This window comes from Elephas maximus, chromosome 2 (assembly GCF_024166365.1).
Source record: "Elephas maximus indicus isolate mEleMax1 chromosome 2, mEleMax1 primary haplotype, whole genome shotgun sequence".
NCBI lineage: Eukaryota > Metazoa > Chordata > Mammalia > Proboscidea > Elephantidae > Elephas > Elephas maximus.
Window position 1 is genome coordinate 154,130,862 of NC_064820.1, and position 16,021 is coordinate 154,146,882.

The following is a 16,021-nucleotide window of genomic DNA, read 5'->3' on the forward strand; positions in this document are numbered from 1 at the left end:
CCTTATGGCTTATGCTTTATTAGCATAGGTAGAGGTAATTTTTCTTGAGTAATTATCTCAAATTTTCGTTTCTTCGCACTTGAGTTTCAGGAGAATTATTTTGCATTTATCCATTTTTGAATATATTGACATTTCAACCACCTTATCACTTTCCTTTTCAAGTTTTATCCGTGGATGACTTTTGTTTAGCCAACATGTTCAATTTATCAATGTTTTATACAAACTCTGCACTTCATAACTTATTTTCTAAACTCGTCTTTTGGTCTGATGATCCCAAGAGACGCTAATGTTCATTTATTGTTGCTTTTTAAAATTCATTTAGGGATAAAGGACAGAATAGTAGTTATCAGACTGAATGTTTCTGATTGGGTTTAGTGGGGGAGATTTTATGCTCTTTTAATACCCTTGTTTCACCAATGGGTGTTGCCCAGTTTATGATAAAAACCCAAACCAAACCCACGGCCGTCGAGTCGATTCCGACTCATAGCGACTCTATAGGACAGAGTAGAACCGCCCCATAGAGTTTCCAAGGAACACCTGGTGGATTTGAACTGCCGAATTCTTGGTTAGCAGCCGTAGCACTTAACCACTACACCACCAGGGTTTCCCAGTTTATGATAGATACATCCAAATACTGGAGAAATAGTAATTCAAGGGAATTTGGGCCTTGAAAAAGTAAATTCATATAAAATCTCTTTTCCTCTTAGACTCTAACTTTTACATTTGTTTGAATTTCATTGGAGGTTCTTTTCATAGAGTGCTAGTCTAAATTTATGTGTTCTTTATTGATGCTTTTTTCTATGCTGTGTAATGATTTTTAAATATTCACTGTTTCTTTACATGAAGACAGCATAGAGTAGTAATTAAGTGTTGTGAGTTCTGAAGTCATTCTCCCTTGATTGAATTCCACCCCTACCAATTGTATTCTGCATAGCACTGAATAGATTACTTAACCTGTCAGTTCTAAGTTTCCCACCTACAAAGCTGGAATGATAAACAGTACTACCTATCATAGGTAATTATTCTGAGTACTTAGTGAGTTGATACTTGTAAGGTGCTTAATAACAGTGTTTTCCAAATAGTGAGTGTTTAATAAAATTTAGTCATTATTATTCTGAAAGGGAAAAAGAAAATCTAAAGTATCAGAAAGATATCATTATGGCTTCCATGTTGCTTCATTTTACATAAAGATTTGTTTTTCATAAAAACCAAAAAATCAAACCTGTTGCCATGTAATAGTTTCTGATTCATAGTAACCATATAGTACAGAGTAGACTTTCCCCCATAGGGTTTCCAAGGAACAGCTGGTGGATTCAAACTGCCAGCTTTTTGGTTAGCAAGTCCATAATTACCAAATTAATCCTTGATGTCTCAAAGATTTTGAAAGCTATGTGCCAGATTAAAAAAAATTTTTAATCAGTTTTTCAGAGTTGTAGTTCAAATGAAGATTTTGGTAGTTGATAAGTTTTTGGATTCAAAAAAAACATTTAAATGTTTTTCTGAAGATGGTTTTAATTACCTTGTTGGTCATCTCCTCGCAGGAAAACTTAGACTATCTTAAGCAGGAATGCTGTGTTTTCCCATACTTTAAAGTTTCCCAAGGCACATCACAGGCCTAAGTTGGGGTTTGGGCTCCCATGTGTTCATTTTCCATTCTTGGGAAATGGCAGACGTCATTAATAGTGTTTACTGTTTTTTTTTCAAAAGAAGTACACAATAATCTTAAACACATACTTAAAAGTGACAATGTGTGTTATAGTCTACTACTTGATAAAGAGCACCATTTCTAAAGATAGTGATATCTAACAATCTTTTAAAAAAAATGCTTATTTTTTCAGGAAGTAGAACCATAGCCATCACTCTTGAGCAAACCTTAAAAATAGTTTCTAGGTGGGTCTCTAAGACCTGGATACTATGCCAGGAATCATTGAATTAACAAGTCCTTGACTTCAAGAAGTTCATATATAAATAGAGAATATGTGTCATACATAAATATAACCCTAATGAAAGGCTGAATATTATAAGAGGTGCAAGAAAGATAAATCATAGTATGATTGGAATTGAAGGGAAGTCCCTCCCTATTTCCCTTGTTGAAGGATCCCTTCAAGGTTCATGATATTTTGAGTGGTTTTTAAATGGAGAAGTTTCCTCTGGGAGAATATTGAGAACAATAGGTATTCTTGGAAGAGCATCAGCTTAAATAAACATGAGTATACAGAAAATCCCAAATGTGCTTGGAAACAAGGACTAGTCTACTTTGGTTAACACATAGGAGAGAATATGAGATAAGGCAGGAAAAGTAGTATGAGGAAATCGCTTGGATAACTTTGAATACTAGACTAAAATTTTTTTACTCTCTTCAAAAATCATTGGAAAGCTACCAAAATGTGTGAAGCTGGTGCTGAGCTGATGCCAATAAATAAAGGTTGTTTTTCAGGAATATGACTGTAAGGGTTAAATGAAGGATGAATGAAATTGCAGTGAACAAGAAGACACAATAAAAAGCTATTGGGATCATCCAGGAGAGAAACAATTATTGCAAACTCCATTTCAGCAGGTACAAAACCTGGGAAACTTTAGAATTCTGATGCAGATATTTTACTTGCATTTGGGAAGATGGAAGTAGAACTCACAAGACAACTTGCTTTTCTAAGTAGACCTAAAAAGGATAAAACATCCCACGCTTGATTTAAGGCTACTGTAACTATGAATGGTGAGTACCAAAATGTATCAAACAAAGTAACTTATAACCAAAATAATCTAAATCATATTGAGATTGTAAAAACAGGCAGATGTTTGTAAAACACGAAGCTTAGAAAGGGTGGAAAGAGCAAACAGGTATAGCCGTAGGAACCATATATATATCTGTATTTAGAATATTTGCTTCTCACAAAATTTACTTAATACAGATTCTTACTTCTTCAAAGATTACAAACACCTTCAACTGTTTTGTTTATTTAAGAAATGTATCCAAATTAGTTCCTTATATTCGTTGCCTCCTTAAAAATAACATTTCTAAGTTTCTCTTCCATTGGTAGATTGTTGAGATCCAGGGTCCTTATAGATAAGAAACCAAGGAGTTTTCTTAACACAGAATACTAAATATAGGAATGTTGAGAGTTTTCTGAACTCCAGACCAGAAGAATTTAAAACTTAGGGTTGTTGACATAATTTGCTTTATTGTCCCTTTGGTTTCTATCTTTATTTAAAAATCAGGAAGATAAAAGGTTTTTTTCAAGGCACGAGGAAGCCATAATTACGGTCATGTTAAATTTTCAAAAGAACTCAGTCCCCTACAATGTCTTCAGCAAACCTGAGAAATATTGTCCTAGACTTTACTAACAACAAAGAAAAAAATCAGAGCTCGAAATAAAACGTTTCATTTTAATGGCAAAAAGTTAATTTTGTACTTCGAACTTACCGTTTGGGCCACATGATGTCGCTCTTCACCGCGAAATTCCCCATATTCGAGACAAAACTAAGTCCTCGGTTTCCTGTTGGCAAGATGCTCCGCTCTTTCACTTTCCGGCTGCTGTGCAAGGGCGAGCACGTCAGGACTGGAATGAAGGAATAAGGAGATTCCCCCAAATTTTAGACAAGTCTCGATGATTAGCATAAAGCTGTAAGAGTTTGAGATGGTGTTTCCCAGTCCAGGCGACCTCGGAGCCCGGCTTCTACTGCTGTTCTATATAAATCTCGCAGCCTGGGAGGCCGGGAGCGGCCAGGTCCACTACTCGGTCCCCGAGGAGGCCAGACACGGCACCTTCGTGGGCCGCATCGCGCAGGACCTGGGGCTGGAGCTGGCCGAGCTGGTGCCGCGCCTGTTCCGGGTGGCGTCCAAAGGCCGCGCGGACCTTCTGGAGGTGAATCTGCAGAACGGCATTTTGTTCGTGAATTCTCGGATCGACCGCGAGGAGCTGTGCGGGCGGAGCGCGGTGTGCAGCATCCACCTGGAGGTGATCGTGGACAAGCCGCTGCAGGTTTTCCACGTGGAGGTGGAGGTGAAGGACATTAACGACAACCCGCCGGTGTTCCCAGCGACACAAAAGAATCTGTTTATCCCGGAATCCAGGCTGCTTGACTCTCGGTTTCCGCTAGAGGGCGCGTCCGATGCAGATATTGGGACCAATGCTCAGCTGACTTACAGACTGAGCCCCAATGAGTATTTCTCGTTGACCGTACCAATAAATGAGGAACAGGTAAAGCCGCTTGGGCTTGTATTACAGAAGTCTTTAGACAGGGAAGAAGCTCCAGAGCTTTATTTAGTGCTCACGGCCACTGATGGGGGCAAACCTGAGCAGACTGGTACAGTTCAGTTACTCATCACAGTGCTTGACGCCAATGACAACGCCCCGACTTTTGACAGAACACTCTATAAGGTGAAATTACCAGAAAATGTTTCTAAAGGAACGTTGGTAATTAAACTAAATGCCTCGGATTTAGACGAAGGCTTGAATGGGGATATTATTTACTCATTCTCTAGCGATGTTTCTCCGGATATAAAATCCAAGTTCCACATAGACCCTATAACTGGGGAAATTACAGTAATAGGACATATCGATTTTGAAGAGAGTAAAGCCTACAAAGTTCGTGTACAGGTTACTGATCAAGGCGCCTTGCCATTGTCTGGCCACTCTACAGTTCTGGTGGATGTTGTGGACGCTAATGACAATGCTCCAGAGTTGACTATCACGTCTCTGTCCCTTCCTATCTCAGAAGACGCTCAGCCTGGTACAGTAATCACCTTGATTAGTGTGTCTGACCGCGATTCTGGAGCCAATGGGCAGGTAACCAGCACCTTGACACCGAAAGTCCCCTTCAGGTTGGTGTCCACCTTCAAGAATCACTACTCATTAGTCCTGGAAAGCCCGCTGGACCGCGAGAGCCTGTCAGCCTATGATCTGGTGGTGACAGCACAGGACCGGGGCTCGCCTTCCCTGTCGGCCACAGTCAGCTTGTCCGTGGAGGTGGCCGACGTGAACGACAATGCACCTGCGTTCGAGCAACCCGAATACACCGTGTTCGTGAAGGAGAACAACCCGCCAGGCTGCCACATCTTCACCGTGTCGGCACACGACGCGGACACTCAGGAGAACGCGCTGGTGTCCTACTCACTGGTGGAGCGGCGGGTGGGCGAGCGCGCGCTGTCGAGCTACGTATCCGTGCACGCCGAGAGCGGCAAGGTGTACGCGCTGCAGTCCCTGGACCACGAGGAGCTGGAGCTGCTGCAGTTTCAGGTGAGCGCGCGCGACTCGGGCTTCCCGCCTCTGGGCAGCAACGTGACCCTGCAGGTGTTCGTGCTTGACGAGAACGACAACGCGCCGGCGCTGCTGCCGCCTGGGTCAGGCGGTGTGAGCGGCTCTGTGAGCGAGCTGGTGCCGTGGTCTGTGGGTGCCGGCCACGTGGTGGCGAAGGTGCGCGCGGTGGACGCAGACTCCGGCTATAACGCGTGGCTTTCGTATGAACTGCAGCCGGCGTCTGGCGGTGAGCGCAGCCCGTTTCGCGTGGGTCTGTACACGGGCGAGGTGAGCACGACACGCGCCCTGGACGAGGCGGATGCGCCACGACAACGCCTGCTGGTTGTGGTGAAGGACCACGGGGAGCCGCCGCTGGCAGCCACAGCCACGGTGCTGGTGTCGCTAGTGGAGAGCGGCCAGGCGCTGAAGACGTCGTCACAGACTTCAGCAGGCGCCAGGGGCCCAGAGGCGGCGCTGTTGGATGTCAACGTGTATCTGATCATCGCCATTTGCGCAGTGTCCAGCCTGTTGGTACTCACGCTGCTACTGTACACAGCGCTGCGGTGCTCGGTACCACCCACAGAGGGCGCGTGCGGACCGGGGAAGCCCACGCTGGTGTGCTCCAGCGCAGTCGGGAGCTGGTCCTGCTCGCAGCAGAGGCGGCAGAGGGTTTGCTCTGGGGAGGGACCGCCCAAGACTGACCTCATGGCCTTCAGCCCCAGCCTACCTCAGGGTCCCAGTTCTCCAGGCAACGTGAGTTTAAAACAAGCTTATTTCCAACACTTTTTTAAACAGAATTTCATGTTAATCTACTTAAGCAGTTCTTCCATTTTTCTTTTGTTTTTAATAGCTTTGTATGCAATTATATTTTTTAGTGTTAATGATCTATTTACCCTAATCTATTATTTTAAATCATATTTATGTTAGCTTCGCTTTTTTTCTGGGGGCGTGTTATCCCTTAGATCAAAATCTGAGATTTATATTGGTGATTTCCACTTCTGGATGACGTTTTTACTATTTGGAGTAATGGATTTTCTTTACATTTATCCGTTGTTGTCGAGTGATTCTGACTCATAGCCACCCTATAGGACTGGGTAGAACTGCACTGTAGGGTTTACAAGGAGCTGCTGGTGGATTCCAACTGCCAGCCTTTTGGTTAGCAGCCGAGCTCTTACCCAGCATGCCACCAGGGCTCCTTCTATTACATAGTAGATTTTAAAAATTAAATGTTTACTTGGACACACTTTAAGATTCAATCTTTAGGAAATTATTTAGTAAAATAATTTCAAGAAATGTATTTTGATATATTTAATCTATTATTTTTCTCGTTTTATGAGCAAGTATAAACGAATGCCATCCAATCGATTTTCTTTTTAGTACAGAATTTGAATTATTTTATTTTTAATATAGCAAGTGATCTTCCCTTCAGCCACATTTGTGTAGTTACTGATTTTAAATTACATTGTAGAATCACCTTTGCCATGGTCATGACGAATTAATAACAATGATTTTAAAATGTCATTTAAATGGCAGTCCAATAGCAGTTTTTTTTTTACCTTATTAGTTAGTATAGGAGATAAATTTACCTTTCAAAATCCAAGAAATCAAACCTAGCACCTAATGAAAATGTCCTTGCCATCTCCAACCCAAACCATTCACTTTATCTCTGAATTTCTGACCCCTTTCAGTTTCTTTTGTATCTTCCAAGCCCTATACGTACATACATAGATATGTGTATATATGTTTATATACATACATGTATACACGAAAGCAACCTGCCATTTTTAAAACAAAACAAAACACTATACACCTCTTCTGCACTTTGCATTTGTCTATTTTAACATATATATTGGTGTTCATACCATGTTATAACACAAACAGCTTCCTCATTATTTTTGTTTCTTCATTCTTTTTAAGAATGATGGCATGCTGTTTTATTATATGATTCATCCAGTTCTCTATTATGGACTTTTTTGGAAGAATAATATGATTACTCAAATTTGTGTTTCTAAAAATTTACAAATAATTTGATCGTAAGAAATGATAATAACTTTCATGGTGGATATGTGCTAACATAATTTGTTAAGATATTTAGGGTACCTTGCTTTTTTTATGTACTTTAAAATAAAGGCAGAGATACACTAACTCAACAACCTGTCCCATAACCAGTGAAACTATTTTCACAAGCAGTAAATTTGCAACCATCATAATTAGAACTATATTACTGAACCTGTTGAAAGAATAGTCCATTCAATAGAAAATCTATACATGTTTTAGACCTTTGAAGGCAGTCCTTGTAATTGTTTTTATTTCTTTACTTATTTTCTTTTGTTTTCATGAGCAAATATTTTAAAGTGCTATTGTTTTATTAAAAATTTCTAAAATTCCATATATCTTGGGAAGCATTATAAGTTGATACGAGATTCTCCTCAGTACCCTCATCTGTATTCACCAGCTATCATTACTTTTTAAAGGTAAGTTATTTCTTAGATATTGAAACCTTTTGACTTACATCATGAGTATGGAATTTTTCTTTTCTGATACAAAGTGTTCACAAGGACAATAAATAATGTTATTTTCTCACATTTTTTTATTCTTTAGAGTGAACTATAGAGAGTCTTTGAGTAAATAAAGTGAGAACAAATGTTTCTCAGAAAATACCCTTTTTTTCTCATATTACTTGCTATTATGTAAGGATTTTCAGTACCTGTATTGCTTATTAGCTCTAACTAATGTGAATATCACAGTGGCTACCTCTTATATTCTCACACATCTGAATTGCTAGGAACTTGAGTAAAAAGCCATAGGTGATGCTTTACTTAAGTTTTAAGAATTAAAAGTTGAATAGACTCTTCAGTTAGGGCCAAGCTCATGAAAAAATGTAACCCTCTAAGAAAACCTTCAATGTAAATGCTCTTGTTTAATATGTATTTTATGAAAGCATCCCTGAGTATAAGTGATGGAGCCCTTTGTTTTCGCTGGAAAAACTACAAAGAGGTCAGTGATAAGCCTTTCTAAAGTAATTCTAATTAAACATATTAAGCCAGATCTCCTGGTTAAATCATTTATTGGTAGCATAATCACATGTGATACTTTTTCAGCCAGAGTCTTGAATAAGCAAGGGGAGGGCCGTTTCTCTTCCCCTTGGAGAATCACTGTTATAGGAATTCAAAGGAGAGCACAATCACCTGCAATTCAGGCATTTATGATGAATATGTGGACAATTAACATTTCATTTGGTCTTTGAAGGGTGGATAGAACTTTGACAGGTAAGAACAAAGTAATAGAAGAAACGTCTTGACCAAAGAGTGTGTTGAGGAAGAGAATTTTTTTCTTTTTTTTTGTAAAATAGGATTAGTATTGGAAAGTGGTTGGAGACATGAGGCCTCTCGTACTGTGAATATAATGTCTTGGCATTTTCTTCATCAGAAAGTTGATGGACTTGCTAGATGTTTTATGCAATTCAATGTAAGCTATACTCATAAATATAAAAATTATAATATGTGAAAGGAGACATTAGACGTTTGCAGACTTTGAATATGGCGGCATGGGAAAAGGAGTCATAATAAAAATACATATAAGTCAGTTTGGAGAGCAGTCATGCTATAAAAACATGTGATTTTCAAAGATTTGGATTTTGGGGTAACAGTTGATTAGAGTTGGAATAAACTCGATGAAGCACAATAACATTGATTAGATAAGTTTTGATCAACTTGTTTCGTAGGCAATGTTAGGGCATACAAGTGAAAGTGTCAAGTAGAAAAATAAAAATGGAGTTGAAGATATGGATTAGGAAATATTTAAACTAATAAGGCTGTGGAAGTATGTCAAGCCATGGAAATAAATAGAAACACTTCAAGGAAAAGGAATGACAAAATAAAAAGGCTAAAGGCATAACTTTGGAAAACCTCCATATATTGGATCAGCATAAAGATGAAGAACTAACAGAAAATACCAATAGTAGAAATACTAGTAAGGTTTTTTGGTGCAGAGAAATTTATGATGGATGTTTTATACGAGAGGCCTATTTTTTTAAAGAATGCTGCAGGGATCTTATATTAGGACTATTTGACGTTCATTGAGCGAATAAAAATAGAAACCGAACTGTAACCACAGGCTTTAAAAAGTACAATGAAAATTAGAAAAGTTATATCTTCATCACAGAGTAATATATACCAGCGCTTCCTGTGATGAGATAAATGTGAACACATTTCTTCCACACAAAAGTATAGACAATAATTTTATACCTCTAATACCCGTGACATGTCCAGATCATGCTTAAATGTATTACTAATTGATAGCAATAATTAAAATATTGGGAAGAAACTTCTTCTTTCCAGACAGTATAAGAGCGCCTCGGCATTTGATAATTTATGAGTCGGAATCGACTCAACCGCAACGAGTTTGGTTATTAGGAATAAGGAAAAGAAAATACATACTGGATTAAAAGAACTCGATTATAGCGGATTTAAGTGAATTCATGCAATCATTACCCTTTCGAGCCGCATGATGTCGCTGTCTACCAAGACGTCTCTCCAGCCAAGATCCCAAAAGGCAATCCCTCTGATTCTGTCTCTAAATGCTGAACAATGGCGGATGAGGAGGAATTGGATTAAAAGACTCTAGACAGTACAATAGTTCATTTTATTTCAAGACAAGATCTTTTTACGGGAATAAAACGAGTGCTTGAAATGGTTTTTTCCTGGCGAGGAGCCCCGGCATCCCGGCGCTTGCTGCTGTCGCTTCTGCTCCTCGCAGCCTGGGAGGCCGGGAGCGGCCAGGTCCACTACTCCGTCCCCGAGGAGGCCAAACACGGCACCTTCGTGGGCCGCATCGCGCAGGACCTGGGGCTGGAGCTGGCCGAGCTGGTGCCGCGCCTGTTCCGGGTGGCGTCCAAAGGCCGCGCGGACCTTCTGGAGGTGAATCTGCAGAACGGCATTTTGTTCGTGAATTCTCGGATCGACCGCGAGGAGCTGTGCGGGCGGAGCGCGGTGTGCAGCATCCACCTGGAGGTGATCGTGGACAAGCCGCTGCAGGTTTTCCACGTGGAGGTGGAGGTGAAGGACATTAACGACAACCCGCCGGTGTTCCCCGTAAAGGAACAAAAGCTTTTTGTTTCAGAATCCAGAATGCCAGATTCGCGGTTTCCGCTAGAGGGCGCATCGGATGTGGATGTTGGGGCTAATTCCGTTTTAACCTATAGGCTTAGCTCTAGCGATTACTTCACACTAGATGTGAATTCAAAGAACGAAGAGAATAAACAGGTTGAGCTCGTGTTAAGGAAATCCTTGGACAGAGAGGAAACACCCGAACATAACTTATTCCTGACAGCCACCGACGGAGGCAAACCTGAGCTCACCGGCACTGTTCAGCTGCTCGTCACCGTGCTGGATGTGAACGATAATGCTCCCAGTTTCGAACAATCTGAATACGAAGTGAGAATATTCGAAAACTCCCACAATGGAACAGTAGTTATCAGACTTAATGCTTCTGATCGGGATGAAGGAGTGAATAAGGAAATTTCGTACTCATTTAATAGCCTTGTTTCATCCATGGTTTTTGCCCAGTTTAGCATAGATTCAAATACTGGAGAAATAACAATTCAAAATAATTTGGATTTTGAAAAAGTGAATTCATATAAAATCCGCATTGATGCCACGGACAAAGGGCACCCCCCGATGGTGGGTCATTGCACAATTTTAGTAAAACTCTTAGATATTAATGATAACGCCCCTCAGATTATATTGACTTCATTGTCCCTCCCGGTTAGGGAGGACGCTCCACTAGGTACCGTTATCGCCCTGATCAGCGTGTCCGATCAAGATGCTGGTGCAAATGGGCAGGTGATCTGCTCCCTAACGCCCCACACCCCCTTCAGGCTGGTGTCCACCTTTAAGAATTACTACTCGCTAGTGCTGGACAGCACCTTGGATCGCGAGAGTGTGTCCGCCTACCAGCTGGTGGTGACAGCACAGGACCGGGGCTCGCCTTCCCAGTCCGCCTCAGCCAACGTATCTGTGGAGGTGGCCGACGTGAACGACAATGCGCCTGCCTTTGCACAGCCCGAGTACACGGTGTTCGTGAAGGAGAACAACTCCCCGGGCTGCCACATCTTCACGGTGTCCGCGCGCGACGCGGACTCGCAGGAGAACGCGCTGGTGTCCTACTCGCTGGTGGAGCGGCGGGTGGGCGAGCGCGCCCTATCGAGCTACGTGTCGGTGCACGCCGAGAGCGGCAAGGTGTACGCGCTGCAGCCCCTGGACCACGAGGAGCTGGAGCTGCTGCAGTTCCAGGTGAGCGCACGCGACGCGGGCTTCCCACCTCTGGGCAGCAACGTGACTCTGCAGGTGTTCGTGCTGGACGAGAACGACAACGCGCCGGTGCTGCTACCGCCTGGGTCTAGCCGTGCGATTGGCGCGGTGAGCCAGGTGGTGCCAAGGTCGGTGGGCACCGGCCAGGTGGTGGCGAAGGTGCGCGCGGTGGACGCCGACTCGGGCTACAACGCGTGGCTGTCATACGAGCTGCAGCCGGCATCAGGCGGTGAGCGCAGCCCGTTCCGCGTGGGTCTGTACACGGGCGAGGTGAGCACGACACGCGCTCTGGAAGAAGCGGACGCGCCTCGCCAGCGCCTGCTGGTGCTGGTGAGGGACCACGGGGAGCCGCCCCTGGAGGCCACAGCCACCGTGCTGGTGTCGCTGGTGGATGGCGGCCAGGCGTTGAAGACTTCGTCGCGGGCGTCTGCGGGCTCTGCGGACCGGGAGGCGGCCCTAGTGGATGTCAACGTGTACCTGATCATCGCCATCTGCGCAGTGTCCAGCCTGTTGGTGCTCACGCTGCTGCTGTACACGGCGCTGTGGTGCTCTGCGCCGCCCACAGAGGGCGCATGCGGGCCGGGGAAGCCCACGCTGGTGTGCTCCAGCGCGGTGGGGACCTGGTCGTACTCGCAGCAGAGGCGGCAAAGGGTGTGCTCTGGAGAGGGGCCGCCGAAGACCGACCTCATGGCCTTCAGCCCCAGCCTCCCACCGTGTCCGGGATCAGAGGATGTAAGCGAACAGCAGGATTTAAACGCCAAAGTAAGTCAACTCATAGTTTGCAATTAAAAATTCTTTAATTGGAGGTTTTATAATTATTTCCAATGTATTTCACATTTTTCGTTCTATTTGACATAATTTTGCAGTTCTCGCTTCAAACATTAAAAGATATTTTAAAATAGTAATTATTTCTCAGTGTAATCAGGTATTGGTAAGCATGCATTACAACCTGAGTTTGTATTCAAAGTCAAAATTTACTTGGGTAAGTTCTCTTTTCGCTGAATATTGATTTAGAAAAATACAAACCTGTTGCCATCGAGTCGATTCGGACTCATAGCGACTCTATAGGCGAGTAGAAGTGTCCCATATGGTTTCCAAGGAGCAGCTGGTGGATTCGAACTGCCTGCTTTTTGGTTAGCAGCCAAACTCTTAACCACTAGCCAGCAGAGCTTTTTTTATTTCAATTATTTTCCATTTTATATATTACCTTATGATCTCTTTTATTTTTTACTCTCAGTCCGTCCATCCTATTTTCTCCATTCCTTTTAGTGTTTCATAGTTATAAGTGTCTAGTGTTCATATACTGCCATTTTAAAGTAGCTTAACGTTAAAGGACAGAATAGTAATTTCTTTCTTTTCAAAAATTGCCGATGCTTTTCTAATATTATGTCATTCATGATGTTTTACTATTTTAAGATGTTTTTACTGCCCGATAAATTTTTATAGTCATGTCAACAATTTAAAATATTTTTTGAGGATCTATGTATAGCAAATAATTGTTTTTAGTCTGATAAACACTTGCTAAACTCTATTAGTGTTGAGTCAGTTACGATCAATCCTTTGTTGTTAAGTTGGAAAATTATTGAAAAATATTTAACAGTTAGTTTGTATTTTATATGACTGAAAAAATAACCATTGTGATCAGAAAATATGTATATGGAATAATTCCACCCTTGCTGACGAAAACTTATAAACCTTTATTACACAGAATATTCAAGATGATCAAAAAAAAAAAAAACCCGTTGCTGTCCAGTCAATTCCCACTCATTAACTCAAGAAAAAAGATTTAGTATTGTAGAGTTAAACTTTGAAAAGCTACCTGTTTAAAACCCTATGAAAGACAGTTATCCTTTGACACTCATGGTCTCGCCATTAGTCAGAAATGACTCAGTGGCAACTTTTTTGTTATTAATATATTTCTTAATTTATCATTTTGTGTAGCAGTGGTGTAATGATTTTTTATTCCCCTTTCCCAACTTATGTTTAGTTGGTTTTTGCAAAATACCATAAGTAGAAATAAAGGTCCTTTCCACCACCTACAACTATATTTGCCAACTGTCATCATTTCATTTCAGTTCTATGACTTTCCAACTCTCTAACTGATATTTAAATTTCATTTGGGGGGTGTGCTTTCACATCTACATCTTAGATATTAATACTTTTCACTATTCCCTCTAGGGTAATGCATTTACTTATTAACTACTTCTTTCAAATGAAAGGTATCAGAGATTAGTTATTAAGTCCTGTGGGTTTTGATGCTCCCTGGATTCAAATCCCACCCTTCAATAGGACATTCGTTATTTTAATGCCTGACTTCACATTTATGCATGGTAATAGTAGCACCTATTGGATAGAATTTTTGTAACAGGTAAGTCAATATCTGTAAACTGCTTATAATTGAGTCTGGTTAATGGTAACTGTAATAAAATTTATTTTTTATTATTCACAAGAGGAAAAGAAGTTAATGACTGGAAAAAGAAAACTTAAAATGTCAGAAAGTCATCATTATAGCCATCCACATTAATCTTATTTTATGTAAAAATGATCTTTCATGAGGCCACCACAACAACCCAGGATGTCTCGATATTTTGAATGCTGTGTGATAGAATGAGAAAAAAAAAACAAACCTAAAAGTCAGTTTTTCAGGTGAAAAGTGAAATTAGCAGCACAGATGTGTAAACACTTTTTGGGTCTGGAAATGTTATTTAAATGCTCCTCAGGGAAGACCTAGACTACTTTATGTAGACAGTGATGCTTTTTCCCAGATTTAGAAGTTTCCCTCAGATCCCTCAGAGGCCTGAGGAGGTGTTTGAAATCTTTGTGTGTTCCTTTGCATTGACAGTGTTTTCTCCTTCTTATATTAAGTACACAATAAATCTTTTTTAGACTAAGGAACTTGGACTCTTTTCAAAAGCACACCAGTAGCTATCCAAAGATTCTGAGCAAAAGAAATCAACGCCGTGGTTCAGGAAGGCGTTTCAAGAGGCTAACATAAGGTCAGGATGGACAAGCAGATCACCTAAAGCTACTGAAATAATCAAGGATATTATTTAAGTAATAATACTAAAAAAAAGTTCCTCTTAAGCTGGTCGGTAGCAGTAACAATATGAAAGAAAAGATATGCAGAAACATCAATGGATCAGGTCACTGTGATGCCTTTGGCTTTAGACTTGGGAAGCACTAAAACCTAAATGTAAGTGTGGACAATGGAAGAAGGGCTCACCTTGTGAAGTAACACTGGGAAGAAAAATCACCTCAAGCATAACTTTTCAAAAAGAAATTTCCCTAAGTACTAAGAATGAACAAAAATGAAATCAAAACATACCATGCAAAGCCATGATATAAACTGTATTGGGGACTGTGAAGATGAGACAAACATTCATCAATGATAGGGCTTAGAAAGAAAGCATGTAGTGCAGAAATCCAACACATTTCTTGAAAGAGATTATGCCAACTCCAATAAACATCAAAATATAGAATATTTCTTCCCACACAGTATCTTAAAGCAAATTCCTACCTTTCTTAAAATATTTAACTTATCTTCAATTTCTAAAATTATACAAGAAAAATACCTCAATTGCTTCTTCATTTTCCTTGTTTCCTGTTTTCAGACATGAGCAGGTTTCTCTTTGGCCAATAAATTTCTGGGATTCTAGACATACTGGGAATAGCGAATCATGGAAATCCCTTACACCAAAAAGCTAAATCTAGGAATGTGGGGGCTCCTGCATTCTAGAACAAAGGAATTTTCCAATTTAAAATTCATAGTTGTTTAACTCATCACTTTTATTGTCACTTCATTTCTGTCACTATTTTAAAATTGGCATTTTCTTGGGCAGGAGGAAACCACAGTTATGACCTGACTAACCTGTCAGGAGCAGTCCATTCCCTAAGAATGCCTCCAGCTCTCCTGACAAATGTAGTCCTCTATTTAAAAAAAAAAAAAATTAAGAAAAAATACAGATGATGAAATAAAGCTGAGCAGGATGATGCTAGAATATTTATTCATGGAATTTGTACTTACTCTTTGGGCCACGTGATGTCACTCTTTGCCACGAATTTCTCTCTGATTCGAGACAAATAAAGCCAACTGTTTTCCCATTGAGAAGAAGCTCCACTCTTTTTCATTCTCTGGGTGCTGAGCAATGGCGAACACACCAGGATTGGACTGAAGGAATCAGAAAATTTAATTTTGAGGCAATTTTTGCTAATTAGAAAAAAGCTGGAGTATTTGAAATGTACTCAAGTCGACGCGACACAGAGGCCAGGCATCTGCTGCTTTTGCTTCTGCTCCTCGCAGCCTGGGAGGCCGGGAGCGGCCAGGTCCACTACTCGGTCCCGGAGGAGGCCAAACACGGCACCTTCGTGGGCCGCATCGCGCAGGACCTGGGGCTGGAGCTGGCCGAGCTGGTGCCGCGCCTGTTCCAGCTGGATTCCAGAGGCCGCGCGGACCTTCTGGAGGTGAATCTGCAG

The 16,021-nt window shown here is 41.4% G+C and overlaps 1 protein-coding gene across 8 annotated transcripts in view; it reads left to right on the forward strand.

The window, feature by feature from the left end:
- LOC126070059 (protocadherin alpha-13) overlaps window positions 1-16,021 on the forward strand; it is a 252,746-nt gene that overhangs the window by 24,934 nt on the left and 211,791 nt on the right. Inside the window, exons 1-2 of one of the 8 annotated variants that reach the window (XM_049873852.1) lie at window positions 7,877-12,310; window positions 14,435-15,739. The exons of 5 other annotated variants lie outside the window; for them this stretch is intronic. In XM_049873852.1, coding sequence (XP_049729809.1) covers window positions 9,929-12,310; window positions 14,435-14,473 — 2,421 coding nt within the window. In that variant the 5' untranslated portion in view covers window positions 7,877-9,928 and the 3' untranslated portion in view covers window positions 14,474-15,739. Of the gene's footprint in view, window positions 1-221; window positions 5,991-7,876; window positions 12,311-14,434; window positions 15,740-16,021 lie in introns of those variants that run through there. 2 more of the 8 variants (XM_049873848.1, XM_049873846.1) reach the window with 2 other exon arrangements.